A 23,077-nucleotide genomic window follows, 5' to 3' on the forward strand; every position below is an offset into this window, starting at 1 on the left:
ACTGCATGGGTCATCAGAGCACGGGTCTTCTTAGAACTGGTCTTCACACACGAGTCTTCTTAACAGGGGTCTTCACACACGATTCTTCAACATGGGTTTTCACGCTGGGATCATCACACACGGTTTTCACAATAACAGTTCATCTATCACAGAGACATAATCCGTACGAAAATTACGTCGATGGAACTTGACTGATTAGACAGTGATAGCGTTTTCTGACTAGATGTTATATCCGCCGACTAACTTCTAAGTGCTTTTAAGTTACTTCGCCTTGCAATACTACTTCATGCTGTTATACTGCTTGAGCTGTCTTCATTCTGTTATAGCTGCTTCGTATTACTATAGCTGTTTCACGTTAATACTGCTCCACCATGTTATAACTGCTGTGTTCTATATGTGTACCACAGTTATGCAGTGAGAGGGTCCAATACTATATTTCAATCCGATACCCTATGTCCATACCACTACCATTTGGTTATGTCTAGCTATTCAGCAATTCATCTTGAAGCACGGCGACACTAACGTACACAAATGATTCGACAGAAGGACACCGTTTGCTAACTCAATTTATTGCACCATATAAATAAACATCGGACAGCCTGAACACACGATACCACAACTATACAACCTAACTCTAACATAACACGGACAAGACTAACTTCAAGCTTCTTCCCTGACAACAACGAACTCACACTAAAACGTCACTTTCTTGTGTACAGCGTCACACACTCACTCGTTCAATATACGGACGCACCATCAATCATGCGCACCCATAGCCCTAGTCAAACATGCATCATAACAATTTGTACTAAACAAATCAAAAAGCAAGTACTTCTCTTACTAAATATTTTTTCATAAAGTACTTTCTAAAGAATCACCTTGTATAAAAAGGAAATACATTTAAAATTAATAATATAAATAAAAAAAAACATAAAAACAATCAAAACACGAGACACCATTACTTCTACAAAGATTTCATGATTTATATTCTTTTGGCCAGATTAATGTTAAGAGAACCCATAGCAGATAAAATGAAACTGATTTTCTCAAAACACACTAATGCACTTACACACATGACGTTTTGTAGTAATTTGTTTTAATTGAAAAAAAAAAACATTTTTTCAAAATTCGAACAGGCCAGCAGTGAGTATCCTATGCTCTGTTCGTATTTTCTGTATGTATATATATATATATATATATATATATATATATATATATATATATATATATATATATATATATTTTTTTTTTTTTTTTTTGTGTTTAATAAAATTCCTTACTTACTGTCTACCCTGTTCGCACAGGGAGGCAGCAAGAGAAGGTTGCATGATTATACATATTATACAAAATGCATTTCTAAAACAAAACGTCTAAAAAATTTTCTTGAGTTGTTTAAGTTGTCTAGTGTTTTTTTGGTTTCCCAACCTGGGCGTTCGGATGAAGGTTTTTTGTATGCTCCTGTATTCCCTCTAATGGGAGGGTCACTGTGCATACGTTGCAATCGTACATTTGTATGCTGGGGTGGTTTTCTTCGTAGTGTTGAAGTATGTCTATAATGGGTACTTTGTATGTACAAACTTTGCACAGCTTGAATCGTTCGTGTTTTAAGTTTTCGTGCTTCTCCCGTTCATGTTCTGATTCGAAGCGTTTGGTGCAGAATTTGCACTGTGTTTTGTCGTGAGTTATCCTTGTGGATTTAAGGCTTTTTGTTGTTGGTTTAGTTTCTGTGGGGCTGTCTTCTTTTTTCCTTTTGGAGCCTGAGCATGTGTCCATTTCTGGCTCTGTACTGAGTTTGTTTGGTTTGCTGGCCATGCTTGGGGATGTAAGTATTACCCCTTTAGGGCTTGGTTGCGGCGTGGTTATTGTAGCAAAGTTGGGTATAACGATTGTTGATGTAGTAGGTTTGATGATTGGTGGTTTCGTTGCCTTTGTATCGGGGCTAGTTGGCCTGCTTGGTATTGTTGCTGGTTGGGCGGGTGGCGTTGGTATGTGAGCTGGAGGCTGTTGTTTGGGCGGCGTTTTTGGGTTAGATGCTGCGGCTTCGATTGATGGGTGTTGCTGAGTGCTTGGCATGGGGTCTTGTGGAGCGGATGGCGCTGTAGATTCAGTTGGTGTTTGATCGCTGGGCTTTGATTCTAGGTTGAGGATGTGGCATTGGTTGGTCCAGTGTGCTGTTGATGAGCAGTGTTGGCAAGCTTGTTTTCTGTCTTTGATGGCTATTAGCATGTTAAGTGTTTTGTTTTTGTAATTTATTTGGATGTAGTGAGGGATGTTTGTTGGGTTGTCTGTGTATATTGAGAAGTTGCGGTTGGTAGTGAGGGGGATTGTGTGTATAGAAGGTTCCTTAGTGCTGTAGGGTTGTAGTGCTTGTATGAGTGTGCGATCGCTTAGTGTGGGTGGGACCCATCTAAGGGTTCCGTTGATTCTGTTTTTTTCGTGTAAGGTGTAGTAGAGTGTGTAGGGGCCATGTGTTTTGTGTGTGTTATGTAAGGTGGTGACGTCGAATTCTGATGAGGAGAAGTACCAGGTGTCAGCGCGCCCGTAGTTGAGGAGTAGGATCTGGTGATCACTTATTAGCTGGCGTAAGATGTGTCCTCTTAAGTTGGGGTGACCTTTTGAGCTTATGGTGACTTGTATAGTAGGTGACTCAGCAGGAAAGAGTTCCGGGCAATCTTCGTTCGGCAGGTTCAGGATGGCGGTAGTAGCTGAAAAGGGTTGGGCCCTGGATTTCATTAAACCACCCGAACCGTAGTCCGGGTGGCTCCTCCCCAAGTCTCTCGACCCAGGGGGAACATCCAAGGGCGCAACCCCTTTGCTGGCGTTGACAATATTTGCATAAGTCATAGAACTTGAGTATGACATTATAGGATGTTGGTATAGGTTATCACTTGGTCTTAGCCAAAAGGCCGAGATATATAAAGCTCAATTCTGTAACGCATATGTTTGTCGTTGGCATTTCTACGGATTTAAGTGTTAGATCAATTATCGTGCGCGTTTGTCTAAATTTATGAGTTAAAAAATTACTATTAAAAGTGTTGGGAAATCATTTTCATTTTTCAAATTATAGTAATAATTGTCGGCATGTTCATAAAACACAAGTTTAAAAAAAAATATCATCTTTTACAAAAATTCTAATTATGTCTTTCTTTAGTCCTATAGCGCTTACTTCCCTTTGATAAATTAGGCAAAACACAATTACTTCCCTTTATGAAATCATTGCATTAGTTGAAAAGCATTTACTTTTTAATTACTTTGTTTTGGTGTTGGGAAAAAAATAATTACATAATTAGCGGGGATTGATCAAGTGCAAATGTTTTAGGTATTTTACGGATAAGCTTGGAGTATTATAATTGTTCATTAAATTGAAACAGGCGCGTTCGTTTAAGTGAGTGCAAAAACTATGAATAAGTTGGGGTACTATAGTCGTTTATTAAGCTAAAACAGGCGATTCTGCCCCGGGCGTTTATGTTCGCGTTAGTGTTTTCTTTGTGTTTAGGTGGGTTTGCGTTAGTGGTTGCGTTTTGATTTGGTTCGTTTTTGTTCTTTCTTTTTTCGTTTTTGTTTTTTTTTTGTTTGGGTTTGTATTTGTGTTTTTGGTTGGTTTTGCGTTTGGATTTGGTTTGTTTTCGTTTGCTTTTTCGTTGTTTTTTTTTTGGTATTGGTGTTTGTGGTTGGGTTTGTTGTTAGGTTTTTGTTTTCGTTTGTTTTTTCTTTGTGTTTGTATTGGTGTTTGTGGTTGTGGTTGGGTTTGTTGTTAGGTTTTTGTTTTCGTTTGTATTTCTAATTGTGTTAGCGTTATGTTTGCGTTTTGTTGTTTTGGTTGGTTGTGGTTTGGGTGGGCAATGCCGGGTTTATGATGATTACTAAACACACAGGTAATGGTCTTTAACGGAAAGGTTTTTCACAGAAGCCAGAGCAGGGCCTGGCCGGGACGGCTAGTATATATATATGGGGGGGGCCAAAAAGAATTTTGCGGGGTGGCCATTTTTTTCTAGTTATATACATATACGTTCAGTAGTATCCTAATGATATCAAATTAAACTTCAAATAGAGGTCGTGTGGCTTTAAAAGCGCTGAAAATAATAATAAAGATGTCAAATTCCTTCTATCTGTAATATTTAAGTTTAAAAATATTCATGTTACAAACAAAAAAGATACCGGGTTGCCTAAAAGGGGAGATGACTCTTCCAGTCTCACATAATAAAATATTAGGAACACCAGGCTTAGTAATTTATATCTTAGATGCCTAGAGTTCGTAAAGGCTGATGAGTATATAAACAAATTTTGTGTACATTTAAATAGGATTGTCATTACTGGCAGCATCAATGTAAAAATGCAGTTACAGAAAACAGTAATATTCTGACAAAGTATCATCAATAAATAAATGCAGTTACAATGCTTTCAAGTGAACAATCTACCAAATATTGCCAGAATGTTACACATTTTAAAAAAAAGACGATATCACTTGTATGGCGGGTGGGGTCATGGGGCTGTTGGTCGGGAGGGGGTGGGGGTGGTTGGGTAAAGCGGGCCAGGCAGCAAGATCGGTGTTGCGTGACCGGACTGCTGTGAGTATAGGGCAGGGAGGGTGGGTCGCGATGGTTGACGTGACATGTGGAGAATGAATGTATGAGTTTAAGGCGAGCCAGGCGTAAAAGGCGGTGTGGTGTGTAAACTAACTGCTGAGGTGTTACTATTTATAGTGTGTGTGTGTTGACGTGCTGTATTTGTCCAGAAGGAAATCGGGTTTATGTTTATGAATTAAGTGTCTAATGTGTTTGTCTTCGTGATGCGTGCTTGAATCTTGAGGGTTATTATTGTGAGGCTTTTACTTACGTTGTTTGTTTCTTTTTTTTCCCTTTTAAGCCTGGTTCGCCTTAGTTTGCTTGGGGATCCGTGGAGGGAGGTGTGGTTTTTTTTTCTTTTGCTTCGGGTCTTCACTTTAAAGGGTGGCCCTGCTAGGGGTGGAACTGTGGGGCTTTGAATAAGTTGGGTTACTTTTATGTGTTCTGTGGTTTCTGTTCGCTTGTCCTTTTTTTCTCCGACAGTTCTTTTTACTTTCCCGTATATACGAAGTATAGAGAAAGTCTTGTAATTGTGCAAAAAAAAAAAAAAAATGGAGATTTTTACAAATCTCGACGTTTTACACCTCACTGATACGGAAAAACATAATTTTGCAATCTTGTCCGTATGTCTGTGTGTCTGTCTGTGTGTCTGTCTGTGTGTAAACATGATAACTTGAGTACCGTTACAGCTAGGTTGATGAAATTTCATGTATAAGTATTTTATCAAAATCGTAGATCCTGATCAACTCTTGAGCGATTTCCGATAACCGGAAGTGGTACTTTTTCTACTTTGAATTTTTCAAAAGCCTATAACTTGAGCACTATTTCAGATAGTAAATGAAATTTCACATGTGAGTAAAAGATCTAATTCTCTACCTTCTTTCAAATTTTGAGTAATTTCCATGGACCGGAAGTACTAATTTACGCTATTTCCGATTTCTCAAAAAACGCATGTAAATTTATAAAGTATTTAAATTTTGCGCACTATTATGCACATTTTGTTTTGGCGTTCGCTTGGTGCGCGATTCTTTTTTTTTTATGAGATTCTATTCTATTTTTAAAAGTTTAAGTAATTAAAAATCATGTCTATATTCCGAGTTATATAAGAATATTCGTGAAAGTTTAGGGGAGGTCACTCCCGGTTTATTTTGGAAAGGATTGTTGTTCACGACTCTCTAGATGACGTGACTGTGTCGATGGCTACCCTGCGATCTTGTTCGACGCATGTGATGTTTCTGTCGGAGTCGTCATCCTATGTATCGGCCGATTCTGTATTTGGCTCAATCCTTGTTGTCTGAATCCTCCACCAAATAAGAACATTAAAGAAAATGTATCACCCTTCACAAAAATGTCTAACTGTGCCTGAAAATAATTTTTTTGGTCCTTTATCACTCATTACGTCCCTTGAGAAATTAGGAAAACACACTTACTTCCCTCTATATGTCCTTTTGCGGATAAGCTTTGGGTATTATAGTCGTTCACTAAATTGAATAAGGCGCATCCGCCAGGTCCAAACAGGGTTAGATTTAACGCCCTGCGTTATCCGATGAGTTCTATCATGAATTATTTTGTTTAAAACAGTGCGATAGACTATGGATAACAAAGGTGACTGTGAGGGTGTCAGTATCTCAAAGAAAGCACAACCAACACGATTGAGGCTAGGTATCACAGTATCCTTTATTTCTCATTAAACGCACCACTAGTCCCACATCAACCTGTTTTCTTAAACTCCAACTTTCAACTGCCCCCAGCCTTCATTCCTACACACCCCCTTTCTCTCGCTCACAACACAGCCACTGTCACCCGACCAGTTGCTTCCCTTGTACCCTCGTTCACTCTGTACAACAACATACACGTCAACACACCCGGCCTCGCGTCTCACTACATGTGTTCGTGTTTGCTTTCGTGTTTCTATTTGTATTTGCGTTTCTGTTTGCTTTTTTGTGTGCATTTTTTTCTGTGTTTGTATTTGTGTTTGCGTTTGTGTTATGTTGCGTTTTTTGTTTGTTTTCGTTTTGGTTTGTTGAGGTTAGGGTTAGGGTTATTATAATTCCTAAACCCGGGCAACACCAGATATGTACTTATTACTTAACACACAGGTCATGGTCCTTTGCAGATAGATTTTTTTACCGAGACCATCGTAGGTACTTGCCGGACGGCTAGTAAGAAAACAAATCTGACTTAGTCGCTCTTGAAGGCTTTGTATTATTTAGCTATTTTTTAAAATCTCTGTATGTATATCTCTGACTTAGTCGCTCTTGAAGGCTATGTATTAATTAGCTATTTTTTTAAAATCACTTTGTGTATTTCTCTCTCACACAAACACAAGCTGAATTGTACGGTATATAAGTCAAAATATGTTCATGCAGGTGTTGCAAGCCCTACAACATGAAGTACTGCACCGAATAATAGATAATAGAACACCAAGTGACACTGCAACTGTATTTGAGAGACCAACGCTTTTGTTATTTAATTAAAATAATTACATTTTTCTTATTAATTTATTATTTGTAAGTCTTGATATATGTTTGGATTTGATTCTTGTTTTTTTTATTTCTAAAATTATTTTTTAAAGAAAGCTAAAATTTCCACTACACTTTTGTCGTATATATATATATATATATATATATATATATATATATATATATATATATATATATATATATATATATATATATATGTATGTATGTATGTATATATATATATATATATTCGACAGTTGGTTGTTGTTTGAAATACAGTGATGTATTCTTTGGCGTTGATTTCTGGAGGCTAACCGAGGGGTAATATATCGAAGATAACGTTATGAACACCTTTAAGTTACCTCCCTGTAAAATATTAACACAAATGCAATTTTTGTGAGGGTGGGGACGAGGTTGTCATTAAAATTGTCGGGTACTCTTGTACCCCCCCCCCACATTTTGTATTTTCTTTGTGTTTGGATTAGCGTTTGTGGTAGCAGTGTGATAATTTGATGGTGGTCATGTTTCACATCGCAATAAACTGATTACCGTTGGCTGTAGAGGTTGGAAACGTTCAGGTTAGATAGCTAAATGGTATTACTATCAGAATTAGAGTTAAACCCATAATAGTAGAAAAAAAAATATACGGTTAAAACATGTGTGGTGCCCAGTGGCGGAACTAGAAAAAAAGGGCCACCCCGCAAAAAAAAATTCTGGGCCCCCATATATATATATATATATATATATATATATATATATATATATATATATATATATATGTATGTATATATATATATATATATATATATATATATATATATATATATATATATATATATATATATATATATAAACATTGGATAATCATTTCTGGCCTGATCGGGTTTTGAAAAAAAAATGTTTTATTTTCAATTAAAACAAATTACAACATGTAATGTGCGTGAGTGCATTAGTCTGTTTTCAATTTTTTTAGATTTAGAACTAGTTTATTCAATATGTTTATGAAATACTGCCCACCCTCTAGTCTTTAGCCGGTCAAATTTCAATTTCAAATTTCCAATTTATTAAAAAAAACGGTAACAATTAAAGGCACGAAGGCCTTCTTACGCATCGGCCGTTTCCACAAATTCAAAAGAATATAAAGCATGAAAGCTTTGTTTGTGTAATAGTTTCTCGTGTTATGTTTATTTTATGTTTTTTTGTGTATTTGTATTATTTGTTTTGAATATATTTCCTTTTTATGCTATGTCAATCTTTAGTATGTATTTTAGAAAGATAATTAAGAGAAGTAATTGCTTTTTAATTTGTTTATTACAAATATATTAAAAGGAGCTTATGAGCACCCTTATTTAACCATTTAAAAAAGGGAAATAAGTCATGGAAGTGTTTTGAACGTTCGCCTATCTTTCACACTGCAGCTCAGGCATATATATTTTTTAGCGCAATTTCCATACGGACAATTGCGATTATTAACTCGTTCTGGATGGATGTGTGTCCGATGTGTGTCCGCAGCTTTAAGTCGTATCTCCTCCTCAACGAAGCAATATCGAGGACTAGTTCCAAAGCAAATAGGTTAAGCAAGTTTCGAGGATGATTGTGGGCCAAAAAAATTCCCGGAATTCTTTCCTGGCTTTCCCGGAAAAGCCAAAAAACCTCGAACAAATGCAGTTTTTTGCCCATATCTCGGCAACCAGACCACTTAGCGACTTGAAACATTTACCAATCGATTCCTGCCATAATTTAGAACAATATTGCTGAAGAAAGTTTTCAAAAATATCCTTTCGTTCGGTCACAAAAAATTAATTAAGTAAATTGCGCTTAAATTGTCACTAGACTTTTTATTAACTTGTTTACCCAACAGCATGTGTTAGCTACTGTATAACATCACTACTGTAGTAGATATGTTTGTTATTTACAAACGCTTTTACTGTAAAGTAAAAAATGCAAGAAAATTATTTTTTGTTTAACTATAAAAAATTTATTATGTTCGGCTATGGGCCCCTAAATGGCGTGCCCCCCCCCCCCCCCCCCGCATTGCGGGGTCTTGCGGCACTGTTGTTCCGCCCCTGGTGGTGTCTGGCCTTAAGATTAGACTAAATTGGCTTTTAATTTATTGTTTACTGGAGAATCAATGACGTCATATTACTGTGTGTACCTTTCCGGTTCCATGTGACGTTACGTTTCGTTTTCGAATTACTATGCATGTGTTTTCTCTAAAGTAAAAGCGTTCCAACAGATAAATAGATACATACACAGATATATACATACATAGACAGCGAAACTATTATTATAGAAATCAAAATAAGAACACTACTAAAAATAAACTGGGAGTGATCTCCCCTAAACTTTCTCGAATATTCTTGTATGAAACAACAGGGGATGGTAACTTGGGATATAGACATGATTTTTAATCCATTTTAAATACTTAAACTTTTTAAATTGAATAAAATCTCGTAGAAAAATAATTGCACACCAAGTGAACGCCAAATAAAATGTGTATAATAGTGCGGAATATTATTTGTACCTTATAAATTCAAATGCGTTTTTTGAGAAATCGGAAATAGCGATATTATTACTTCCGGTCAACGGAAATTACCCACAATTTGGCAGAAGGCAGAGAATCAGGGGCTGAAAACAGCAGTACCGCAAGACTGCGCATATAAAAAAAAAATTTCATGCATTTTTTATTCGATGGTTGTTTTGTAAACAGAATATTGTAGTTGCGGTGGATTTTCTTTATTCTATAGACACTATCCCGAGTCATCTTTCTCCTACAATCAAACGCACGCTTTTGTCGGCAAAATGCTTTTGAAAATAAATCAATAAGTCCATCGCGCGAGAGGCCGCTAAATATTAGGACGACTTTTGCTTCTTTATAGCATTGATTAGGGGCTCACAATTCACTTTGATTTTATAATGTAAAATGTTCATTTGTTGTATTGTACTATTCTGTACTATTTCGGTTTTATGTACGTTTACTTCTTCTTTGTTTTACAAACAAATACGATATTAAGCGTGTATAATTTGAAATCTCTACCTTTGAGTGTTTCATAATAGGCTTTAGTAAAAGTAGTTGAGATCATCCCAACTTCGATAAAATTTAGGAAGTTTTTGAATACTCATCGACCTAACATTTGTTTAAAATGTGTAGTTGAGCGCCCCGAGATCCCCTGGGGCTATCATAGCACACGGGGTCCGCATATTGGGTGTCATGCACAGAGGGATAGGTGTACTCGCTGCATTAGGGGCCTCCGCCGGTGTCAGTGTTCCAAGAGCCCATTGACACCTCAGACATCAAGGCCATCACCGAGGGGTGTTTCTTTCACTATCAGCGTAAACCGGGGCGTGTTTGTGTTAATGTGTATAAACTAGCGCCCCAACAACTAAGCCTTTAAAAGTTCCGCCGCGGGCACCTTGATAGTGGTTTTGTAAAAAAAAACAGATCTACTACAGTAGTGATGTTCTACGGTAGCTAACACACGCTACTGCGTAAAAGAAAAAGAAAAAAAAACACTTCCATGAATTATTTCCCTTTTTTAAATAGTCAAACATGTGTGCTCTTAAGCACCTTTACATAGATTTGCGCTAAACAAAGTAAAAAGCAATTACTTTTCCTAATTATTGTTTTCGAATACATATTAAAGAATGACATCGTATAAAAGATATTGTATTTAAAATTAACAATATAAATACAAATAAACATAAAAATAAATATAACGCGAGAAACCTTTACACATACAAAGCTTTCATGTAAATATATATATGAAATGTAGAGTATTTATAATTACTAGCCGCAAAGTATGTTGTTTTTTTCTTATAGTTTACAGGAAACTGTCCAAGGAAATGCACAGAAACATGAGATTTACACTTGAAAATAAAATTGCTTTATTTATAAAATTGTATGAATCTAAATCAAAATGATGAAGCAACATATCAACAAAGCTGAATACTTTGAGTATCAACCTGTCAGTGGTCAGCCAATGTGTATTCCTCAATATCACTCAGTTCAAATCCAAACTAGTGCCTGTATATGAAACTCTCACCCTAAACAATGTTATAAAAAAAATTCAAAAAACATTTAAAGCACATTTCAAAACCAAACAGTTTGAGCCCTTGAGTTTAACAATTTAAAAACCGAACAGTTAATATGGTTTGCGGAAGAAAAGCTCACTACAACCAAACAACTTAAGGGAGCATACAAATTGTAGATATATTTTCTAAAATCTAAATATATAAAATGGATGGGGGGGGGGCTAAGAAAACCTTTGTTGGGTTTGGCGTAGCTATTTTAGGTTGGAAGTAGTTATACAGGCATTATTATATTATAATTATATATTATACAGGCATGCTTAATTTTCGGTCAATGGGAAGCAACAATGCAAATGTTTTAAAACTATAGTTTTACATGATATCTTTCTTTTTTTTACATGTTCCAACCGATAAGTTTATGTCGTATAAATGGATGCATAAATATTATATAACTTGATGAGACAGCCTACTAATTTTGACACGTGACTAAACACCATTGCGCACCTATTGAACGTGATGACGCCCTGTTGATAGTGATTACACGTGTCTAATAGCGAGGGATAGTTTGATGAAACAGCCTAATAATTTGGACTATATATTAATTAATTCATAAAAGATTAATTAGTCAACCAATTAAGTCAAATTGAATGTCATGCTGCATTGTCTTTATGTTTTGACCAAGCGTTCCAACTTCGAACTGTATCTGTCAGTTAGAAGTGCCTGCAATTTTGCACGGGCGTTCCGATTCAAACAGACAGACTGACGACTGGCGACAGAGGGAGTGAGTTAAAGAAAAGCTTGTAAAAAGCTCATTTATACTTTCTCATATAAAGAGTATAGAGGAAGTATTGTAATCGTGCAAAAAATCAAATGCAATTTTGACAGTTTTCATCGTTTTATTCCTCATTACTTCATAATATACGGAAAATATAGGACTTATTTTAATAGGGCAAAAATAATAAATGCAGATTTATCAAAATTTCAGCGTTCTAAGCGTAATGGATTCGGAAAAACTGAGCTTGGCAATTCTGGTTGTATGTCTGTGAGTGTGTCTGTGAGTTTGTCTGTGAACACGATAACTTCAGTACTTTTTTTACTAGGTTGATGAAATTTCATATACAATTAGTTATATATAAAATTTGTAGTTCTGTTTTAACTTTTCAGCGATTTTGGTGATTCAAAAGCCTATATCTTGATTACTATTTCACATAGATGAACGAAAGTTCAAAAATAAGTTAATTATATCTAATTCTTTACCTTTTAGCAAATTTTTAGTAATTTGCTTTACCCAGAAGAAATAATTTATGCTATTTCCGATTTCTCAAAAAGCATGTACTAATAATATTCCGCACTATTATACACAGTTTGTTTGCCGTTCACTTGGTGCGCAATTATTTTGTCTACGAGATTGTATTCTATTTTTTAAAGTTTTTAGTAATTAAAAATGTATTAAAAAAATCATGTCCTTATCCCGAGTTGCCATCCTTCGTACTGTTATATAAGAATCTTCGATAAAGTTTAGGGGAGATCATTCCAGGTTGTTTGTTTTTTTTCCTTTTTTCGTCAATTTTAAGACATCGAAAAGTCTGTTATTTGGTTTAACTTTTAAAGTACATAGTTTTGTAGAAAAAATTATTAGGTGTTAATGTAGAAACAAAAACATTTTTAAATATGTTGCTAAAATGCCGAAAAAATTACTGTCTATCGACAGTCTATCTGTCGTCATAGATTGAAACGCCCGAGCGAAGACTTTGGCTTTTCTAACTGACCCTTTCACAGTTGGCGCATGTGTCAAGACAAGAAGCTAATGCAATCTGACATTAATTTGACTTAAATGGATACCTAATTAATTTTTTAAGAATTAATTGAAATTTTCTCCAAATCAGTAGGCTCTTTTATCCAAATATTCCGCACTATTACAAGTACTTTCTCGCAGTGGCGTAGCGAGGTCGGGTGTCACCCGGTGCGGCACTTAATGGTGTCACCCCCCAGAGGCATAGAGACCCTTCCCAGGGACAAACTTTCAAATTTTCCGTTTGCACCCCCCCCCCCTCAAACTTTCGATTTGCACCCCCCCTCAAGTTTTCGATTTGCACCCCCCTCAAACTTTCGATTTGCACCCCCCCCTCGAGTTTTTCTCTATATATTTTGCTATTTTTTGCCTTGGTGTCACCCCCCTAAATGGTGTCACACGGTGCGGTCCGCACCCCCGCCCCCCCCCCCCTCGCTACGCCCTGCTTTCTCGTATTCGTTAGGTTCGCTAAGTTTTTAGTCCTGCAAATCTTTTGTAAACAAACAGATTTTAATTTACTGATGAAAACAGGTAAAAAAAAATGTTATAATAACAAGCTTTTATGATATTTTTGAACAAATCATAATACGCTACTATTTAAATAACTATAAAGAAAAGCTTGAGTCTTTTCTTAAATTTTAGTAAAGGTTTCAATGATAAAAAAGTGACCTACACGTTTCTTTATAGTTATTTAAACGGTAGTGTAATATGATAAATAAAAAGTAAATTCTTTTTTTTCTCTCCCTTTTAGTGCATTATTACATAAAGTCGTGTTATTTGTACGTTTTTTTATGAATTATTTTTTTTTAGAAATACTATTGTTTCTCTTAAGGGAGAATTGTAACAAAATTTTGCTTCGAAGAAAAAAAGTGTCCAAATGAAAAAAAATGTTTCCAATTAACTAGTTCATTTCCTTATAATGCATTATTATCTTTCGATTATATTTCTTTTCGTTTATTTGTTCACTATTTCAATTTGGTCCCAACCCTTCTATAAATTTTTAATAGGATACGATTGTCAGACATTCTAATTTGATAATTTAATTATTTTGTGTGTGATTAAATAGAATCTACAACTAAGCTTTTGTCAAAGAAACAAATAAGTATTAGAAAACAAAGAATAATAGTGTTTTTAAAAAAAAAACAATTTGAGGCCTTATATCATTGAAATACATTTATAATTCTTAAAAATGGGAAATAGATAAATAACTATATAGGCCTACCTCAATTAAAAATGTTTTGCTTAATTAACTTTTTATATTGTTAAATAAAGTAGTATACCTTGTTCGTTTTCTCCAATGTCAGAACAAAATTAATTTGAGCTTTTTAAAGCATAATGTTACCATTGTCAAACTCTCCATCTTGCCCGGTTCTGGGCGGTTACTCCAAAACGGGTCCACGACATTCTGGCAGCTTCTGCTGCACGTTAAGCTGACCTTTTTTTCAAGTTTGTCTTGGTCTACTTATTCTCCGCTTTATTAGGGGATTCCAACATAGTGTCTGCCCTGCCATATTATAGAGGGGACAATTTTCTCACATAAAGATATACATAAGACCACCTGGACGTCACCCAATGGCTAAACAAAGAACAAAATTAATCACATCACAGTTTCCAGAAAGTGGAGAAGAAGTTTAATGGATGTTAGGGCGAAACGAGGTGCTGATGCAGCCTCAGACCACCAACTCGTGGTTGCAACACTAAAATCAAAACTAAAATCCTACAGGGATCGAGCTGATAAACCGCACCTTAAATTCAATACAACATATCTTATTAGTCCAAAAATAAATGAAGACTTTAACTGCGCAGTAACAAAATAGGTATGAAGCACTCTTCAGCCTGACAGAGGAAACAGTAGAGCAAAAAATGGCTAGGAATACAGGAACTATGGAAGTCAACATGCACTGACATATTGGGAAGAAGAAAAAATGAACAAAAAGAATGGATCATATCATAGACATGGGCCAAAATTGAAGATAGACAAGATATAAAGCAAAAGATGATTGAATGTATGGATGAAAATTAACTAAAAATCGTGCATGGAGATTGGGAACACAAATAAGGCAAGAAATTGTTTCCAGCTCACTTCTGGTCAAGTGGTCGTTTGTGGAGGAGGTTAGACGATTTTCCAGCTACCAGTTGCAGGTGCCACGATATTTTTCTGCTACTGGAATATTTACCAGGAAGGTTCACTGACTACAACGTGAACAATGTTAACCTCTGGTTTCAGAAATCTACAAGTTAAGCTCAACTGGCCCTCATTAGTTGAGGTTAAACCTCACTTATTTAGGGAAGCCTTGCGACGCGCTTTATTATTATTATTTCAAGTTAAAAAGCTAAACCAATAGCTACAGTCCACAGTTATAAAACTACTCCATTCATACGGTCGAGTCACCCATAGCACTCAGAAATCTTTATAAGCACAACATTCATTTTTAATACAACTATTCAGTAACGAAAAGGTTAGCTAGTACAATCGATGACCAAATCGTCTTCTTTGCACTGGCGGTCTTTTCTACAGTCTTCAATTGTTAATGTTATTTTATCACACGATTTCTTTAAACTAATTACAAACGTTCTAACAACCTATATTTCTTACCACAACTCTGGTGACAATTGTTGTGATCAATAATTCAAGCTGAATTTGACACTCTGACATACATAAATATTTACATAAAAAAATGTATTGTGGCTTTCATCAAACGACTGGCTTAGAATACTAGATGATTCGTAAATAATTGTTCTTTTCATTTTGTTTTGCATTTGAGTGTACTATTTTTAAACTAAAAATAAATCAAATGACTAATACTTCGCACCATTTTTAACCTAGATAAAAAAATGTAAACGCACTTGAGTGACCCTCGTAAAGATATTTTAAGGAGAGTCCTGTCTAGTCGCTGGTGATGTTCAGCAGTCTTATCTTTAGCTGTCCTCACCTTCCGCGCTTCCCTCCTATGCAGCGTTATCTTTGAAATGCTGCGGATCATATAACGCTGCCACATCATCTGAACGTTTTTGTTAAAATAAAACTAGCTTACTTTTAATTAACAAGATTAACATGGTCCTCATCATCTGGAATATATTACATATATGATGTTCTATGACATATGTTAAGACAGTAGATATGACATATCTAGGGCTCGAACCTGTTTACGAATGACTATATTGTATCTTTACTTCGAATTTAAATAAAAACATCTCATCATTCAAAAAGTTTTATATATAGCATAAGCTATTGTGAATTGTGAATATCCTTAGCATTTCAAAATTAGTACCGGTTGCTGTTAAATGCGGAATACTCTTGGGTTTATTACAACCCTACATCTCCATGCCCATGTTCTTCTATATGTAGCTTGATCTCACCAGTTGTAGGAGGGTGGAAGAATTCATGTTAGCTTTTCAGTGGTAATAAGTATTTCATTTGCACAAAACCTCCGAAAATATTGCGTCAACCCTCTACAACACAGGAAACGGGTGCGCCATTTCAACATAAGAGACGTTTCTTGCTAGTAACCGTAAAAAGGGACGTTAATGCAAAGTTCAACATGAGTCATTCGATCCTACCTAATGGGCTCTTTATTTGTTTTCTTTTGTATAACGGAGAAGTTAAAAAACCATGTTATTCCTAAGCTTTAAGTAGTTAGAAATATGCTACTGCTACAAGTTGTACATTTATCATGGCCAAATACTCCTCTCCAGATATTCACCTGACAAGTTTTATTTTGCTGATGGTTACGAGATATGTAAAGCAAAATGCTGGCATTGATAGCGATTGCAATAAAGTAGAAGTTGGCTGGCGACACCAGGAACTGGGCCGGATACCTGTCCTCGCGCGTTGCCGCGTAGATAGAAGAAAGTGTAACAAATAATCTAAGAAGCGTTTCATAAATGCGTTACCAATCCTATATTCCTAGACTTGTAAATTTTTTTTTTCTAAACCGAAGTTTAATTTTAAATGTAAACAATGCCTGCATTTTTCTCGTGCTTATCAGGGCACGGGTTTACCTACCACATGAAAGCCTTGAGTGTACCTTAATCAATCACCGTAAAAGTGAGGTAGAACATAATTTAGTGACCGCCTAGCAAGGTCTAGAGGGGAGCTTTCGTGATCCACCGGTTATAATACCGTAAGAGCGCTGCGTACGGTCCTTTGCTGTTTTAAACTAACGTAAACACCCTGGTTTTCATAGGATAACCCAGAGCGCCAAATAGCATCCTGAAACAGCGATACAGATTTCGTCATTTTCTAAAATTGCATGATTACAATTCTTTCTCTATACTTTGTATACGAGAATGTAAAAAAAGAGTTTGTTTTTGCTAAATATTTTTATGGCCCCGTTTGTTGCTTACTCTTTGTAAATCGTTATTAAAAAAATTGATTTTTTAGTGCAGCGATGGAGGGATATCAACAACAAGGCGAAGCAAGCACAAGGGACGTGCCATCGCAAACAAGCGTTGGTGCACTGCTGGTAATTAATAATTCAGCCAAGGTCATGTGAAAAAGACATTAACAAACGAGCCAACAACAAAACATGTTATGCACGGGTTATACATTTTTAACAGCAGCCTGCAACGACGTGCTAAGTTCCAGCGTGAAAGTAGAATAGATGAATAGGAGAGATGAGCTATACAATGAATTGTTAAACTATAAATTGCTTAGTATTGGCAACACTCTTATATTGCTCACTTTGTTACACAGCGATCGTAAATTGCGTGTCAGTAAACATTTGACGTATTATAATGTTTATTCTTTTATGGTTCGTTTTGGCTATAAGAGGTAAGATGCATATACATAGTTGCAGTTAACATCTAGCTCTCGGTATACATGCTAAATAGGTTCATAATTATTTTGATTTAAAATTTATAAACGGATTTCTGTTTGGTTCTGCGTTTCATCTGATGTTATACGCTAATTTGACGTAGTAACACTTGAATAATACAGTTATAAGCGAATTTTACTTTATTGTGCTTAAAAAGTGTGTAATGGAAAACTACACGTCATCGATGTTTTTTAGCTAAAAAGAAAAACACCATCCAAGGATTATGTTGAAATAAATGGCGTGAATGGGGGCCTGACTGAAGGATAAAATATTTTTTATAATGATATTTTTAGCCAAAACATAATGAGGATGGTAGGGTAAAATGAGTTTAGTTCTGAACCATCTTTTGGAAGTTGTTGGAGGGAGGCCTGGTAGTCAACCGTTCTTATGCGGTGTAGTGCTTACTTGAGTATATGCTCCGGGTATAACCGGAGTCGGAAGAACTGTAAAAGCTCATGAGCCTTGCTCCAAGAGTCATCATCATCTTGACAAATACGTTGTAGTCCTAATATTTGTGAGAATGGTGTCGAATTTTCGCCGGCCGGGAGTGTGAAGAAGAATAAAGCAGATATGAGTGTAAGTCGGTTGGTTTTTAGAATACAGTCGTTCCAAACTTAGTAACTTTAAGTGATCTTGTCATGTCCTGAAAGTTAACAGAACTGCCTGAAATTTCAGAGGTGAATTTAATGTTTGGGTGGTAAATGTTGCAGAAAATATAAAATATATATAAAATATATGTTAGATATTCCTCTACCATCTCTGTGATACCTAACCCATCATCAATGTACCGCCGATAAAATCTGGAATTCTGCCAGTTTACGTTTCCTGGATTTGATCCTCCAGGTTACCAATGAAAAGAAACACATAACTGGACCCATTTTAGTTCCCATAGCTACTCAACTAATTTGGTAAAATAAACTCACTAACGAACTCGATATATATTCTTATATAGCACTACGGGAGATGGCAACTCGGGATATAGACATAATTTTAAATCCATTTCTAACTACTCAAACTTTTCAAAACAGAAAAAAATCTCGTAGAAAAAAAATTGCACACCAAGTAAACGCCAAATAAAATGTGTATAATAGTGCGAAATACTATTAGTATTTTATAAATTCACATGTGTGTTTTGTGAAATCGGAAATTGCCTTAATTACTACTTTTGGTCAACGGTAGTTACTCAAAATTTAAAAGAAGGCAGAAAATGAGTTCTATTACTAACAAGTGAAATTGTATTTATCTATCTGAAATAGTACTCAAGTTATAGGCTTTTCGAAAATTGAAAGTAGAAAAAGTTCTATTTCGGTGATCGGAAATCGCTGAGAAGTTGAGGCAACTTTATTATTCTCAGCTAAAAAAATGAAAATAAAAACAATTTTAGCGTTGACAATATGTGTTTCAAACCCGTGCCACCAGCATGAAAACCTATTACACTAGAACTAAGACGGCTCCGTAAACAAAATTGATTTTTAGTAGTATATAGAAGATAGATAGATAAATATGAGTTAAAATTATCAAAGTTAGAAGCACGGACTCTCGAGAAAATTTTAATAAAGCACCAATCTTTATATTTATCCGAGTTTTAGTTTTATTGTGAGATTAGGCTATGACTCTAGAAATTAAGTTTTAATTAAGGTACCCAAGTTTAAAAGAACATTTTTTTGTTTAATTATGCAAATAGTTTAGACAAGTGTTTGAATAAACAATTCTATTTTTAAAATATGCTATCCAAATGCCATTTTGTGTTCCCTTAACTATTTGTAGAACTTTCACAAATAACCTTCTGATAATCGGAGTTTAATTTAAACAGGTGGATTCAATGTTAATGCAGAACTATCCAGTTATAGATTGGAAAAGAGCACGGACTCTCTTTACATGACCTTGGAGGTTTCAACCCAAGCCCGCAGCTTGTTCGATTGTGCCCGTCAGTGTTCACTGGCCGACAATTGCAGTAACTTCTTGTATAATGAGACTAATGGTAATTGCTCTCGTGGTAAGTTCCAAACACAAATGACTAATATATATATATATATATATAATATATATATATATAAATATATATATATATATATATATATATATTTATTTATGTTTGTTTGTGTGTGTGTTTGTGTGTGCGTGCGTGTCCGTGTTTGTTGGAGAGAACAAGAGAGTATGTATACATTACACTTTTCGTATAAATTACTCATAGTTTACTTTAAATGCGAACTCATACTTTAGTAGTCCAATAAAGGGGGTAGGCTTGAAGAAAAAACAATTGCTTATAAAAATAAATAAACCGGGAGTGATCTCCCCTAAACTTTCTCGAATATTCTTATATAAAACAACAGGGGATGAGAACTCGGGCTATAGACATGATTTTTAATCCATTTTAAATACTTAAAGTTTTAAAAATAGAATAAAATCTCGTAGACAAAAGATTGCACACCAAGTGAACGCCAAATAAAAAAGTGCATAATGGTGCGCAATATTATTAGTACTTTAAAAATTTACATTAGTTTTTTGAGAAATCGGAAATAGCGTAAATTAGTACTTCCGGGCAACGGAAATTACTCAAAATTTGACAGAAGGTAGAGAATTAGATCTTATACTTACTTGTGAAATTTAATTTATCTATCTGAAATAGTACTCAAGTTATAGGCTTTTGAAAAATTCAAAGTAGAAAACGTACCACTTCCGGTTATCGGAAATCGCTCAAAAGTTGATACGGATCTACGATTTTGATAAAATACTTATATATAAAATGTCATCAACCTAGCTGTAACGGTACTCAAGTTATCGTGTTTACACACGGACAGACAGACAGACACACAGACATACGGACAGAATTGTAAAGCCCAGTTTTTCAGACTGGATTATGCATAAAACCTCTTAATTTTGATAAATCTGGATTGATAATTTTTGCCCGATTAAAATAAGTCCTCTATACTTCGGATGTGATAAAGGACTGAGGTGTAATACGGTGAAAATTGTTAAAATTTCAAGTGATTTTTGTGCACGATTACAATACTTTCTCTATACTTCGCATATACGAGAAAGTACAAAGCGGATTTTTAAAAAAAAATCCTTTTTTTTCCCGAAGCCTGCTCTCTTTAAAAATGTAATTCCATATAGGACAGTGGCTATTCAAGAAAACTACCAAAACTACGTTAGGAACAAGTCCATCAGCGCACGTTAAGCTTTACACAGCTGGCCTGATTTGTTACGCTGACGAGATCCCCACAGCAAGCAGCGGTAGCATGAACACGTGCAGTGCTGCTGCCTGTCTAGGTTACACAATTTATTTTTATATGAGCTTTCTATTAAATATTAATCATTCCTATGTTTGTGAATTTTATTTTTATATAATAAAATTCTTTTCTTGTTAATTTACCTGTTATTTTGATTTTTTAAAATATTTTAAATGATTTTTTTTGCATTTATTTATATTTACCTCAAACAGAACAAAGACGTATTGAGATGAAAGACACAAGTCTACTAAACCTTGCTAGTCCTTATCAATCCTGTGCTGATGTAAAGAATTCCTCCAATCCCCGACAGCTTTTAAAACACCCCAATGGTCTTGTGGTCATGTGTGACACTTTGACTGACGGAGGTGGCTGGACAATTTTCCAACGACGTATCTCCGGTGCCGTGGACTTCTACCGGAACTGGGAAGAATACAAAATTGGATTCGGAAATTTTGACGCTGGGGAATTTTACCTCGGTAACGAAAACATTTACTGCCTTACCGTAAACCAATCGTACGATTTAAGAATAGATATGAAGTATAATGGTTCGAGCTACTATGCAATTTATTCAGACTTTTTCTTGTACCCAGAAAGTCAGTCTTACAAAATTTCATACCAACAACACTCGGGCAATGCAGGAGATGATCTCCAAACCTCATCTATCCGTCGTATGTTTAGTACATATGATAAGGACAATGATGTTGACAACAGTAGACATTGTGCTGTAACATTCCATGGCGCTTGGTGGTACTCTTTGTGTCACATGTCAAATTTAAATGGTCTTTGGGGAAGCAAAGAATTCGGTAAAGGTGCGCAGTGGAATAGCATTACTGGCAGTTATGATAGTGTAGACTTCAGCGAAATGAAGATTCGGCCAAAGTTATAACTGCGAAGTCTAAATAAAGTAGTACAGACGTAATATAACTATATTTATAGCAACAAAAAAAGCCAACAAAATGAATACTGTTTTAATTCACTCATTGAGTATGAAAAAGTTCTTATATAGTTAAATCTAGTCTTGTTTTAAACTATATGTATAATTATATTTTAAAACATTAATAATAACATTAAAATGCAAAGTAAGCATTAGAATATTGGCGCGAGCGAACTTTAGCGAGAAAGATAATGAACGAGCGAAAGTGTAGGATCGTTGTTGCCGGGGAAGAAATTTAAAGTAGTCTTGTTCTTGATGTGTTAATATGAGGTCGTGTTGTAGTCCAGTCTTAGTATTGTTCGTTCAAATCGTATTTTCTATAGTGCAATAAATAGAAAAATTAAATAAAGTCATCTTGTCGAATCATTTGTGTACGTTGATGTGGTCGAGCTTTGGAATGAACTACTGAATGGCTAGACAGAATTATATGGTAGTGTAGACCCTCTCACTGCGTATCTGTGGGACACATAGTCCCCAACTATAACATGTTGGACAAGTATAACAACGTGAAGCAGTACAGTGGCGTAGCCAGAATAGTATCATGGGGGGGGGGGGGTAAAAAATTTCAAGCATGTTATATATATATAACTTCATTCACCGCTGTCCGGTCACTTTAGGTCAATTATCCTACCCAGCGTATACCTAGGTGTGACCATAATTTTGTGTCCCGTTTTAGGTAGTGAAGTAGTGAGGTTCGGGGGGGGGGTCGACCAACTCAGAGTGATCATAGCATCAGTTTTTATTTGGTTTCTAAACATACATATACAATTATACAGATATACTGATTCAGAAATAAATTTAAGTAAGTAACAGTGGTATTATGACAATGAATTTTTTTTTAGATGGTACCATCGGGGGGGGGGGGCTTGTAACCTCCTTCCCCCCCTAACCACCCCTAACATGGTGGGGTAGCTTTAAAAGAACTCAGTAACTAGTCGACGGATATATAGCTTCTAGTCAGTAAACGCTAAAACTGTCTGCTCCAGTCAATTTTCATCGATACGGCTCGAATGGACTATAATTATCTCTGTAATATATGGGCTCTTATCATGAAGAACCATGTGAGAGATTATGTACTCTAAGGGCCGTGCTGGGGGAACTGTGTTGTGAAACACAAGTTGATCCGTGTGGTAAGCGTGTGTTGTGTGATGAAGCCGGTGATGAGACCCACGTTCTACGAACTAGATAAGCAATACCTTTTCATATATGTTTTTAAAAAGTGGGTATGTTCATTTTTAGCGCAAT

General features: G+C 35.5%; 1 protein-coding gene across 1 annotated transcript; it reads left to right on the forward strand.

The window, feature by feature from the left end:
- Positions 1 to 16,522: 16,522 nt before the first annotated feature.
- Positions 16,523 to 21,784, forward strand: LOC131935630 (techylectin-like protein). Its single transcript, XM_059292133.1, has 5 exons — positions 16,523 to 16,633; positions 17,233 to 17,314; positions 19,479 to 19,661; positions 21,111 to 21,374; positions 21,489 to 21,784. Exons 1-5 carry the CDS (start codon positions 16,523 to 16,525, stop codon positions 21,782 to 21,784), a joined length of 936 nt encoding a protein of 311 aa, XP_059148116.1.
- The last annotated feature ends 1,293 nt before the right edge of the window (positions 21,785 to 23,077 follow it).

Source organism: Physella acuta, unplaced genomic scaffold (genome assembly GCF_028476545.2).
Source record: "Physella acuta isolate Inbredline_101_S28 unplaced genomic scaffold, ASM2847654v3 ptg000150l, whole genome shotgun sequence".
Classification (NCBI taxonomy): domain Eukaryota; kingdom Metazoa; phylum Mollusca; class Gastropoda; family Physidae; genus Physella; species Physella acuta.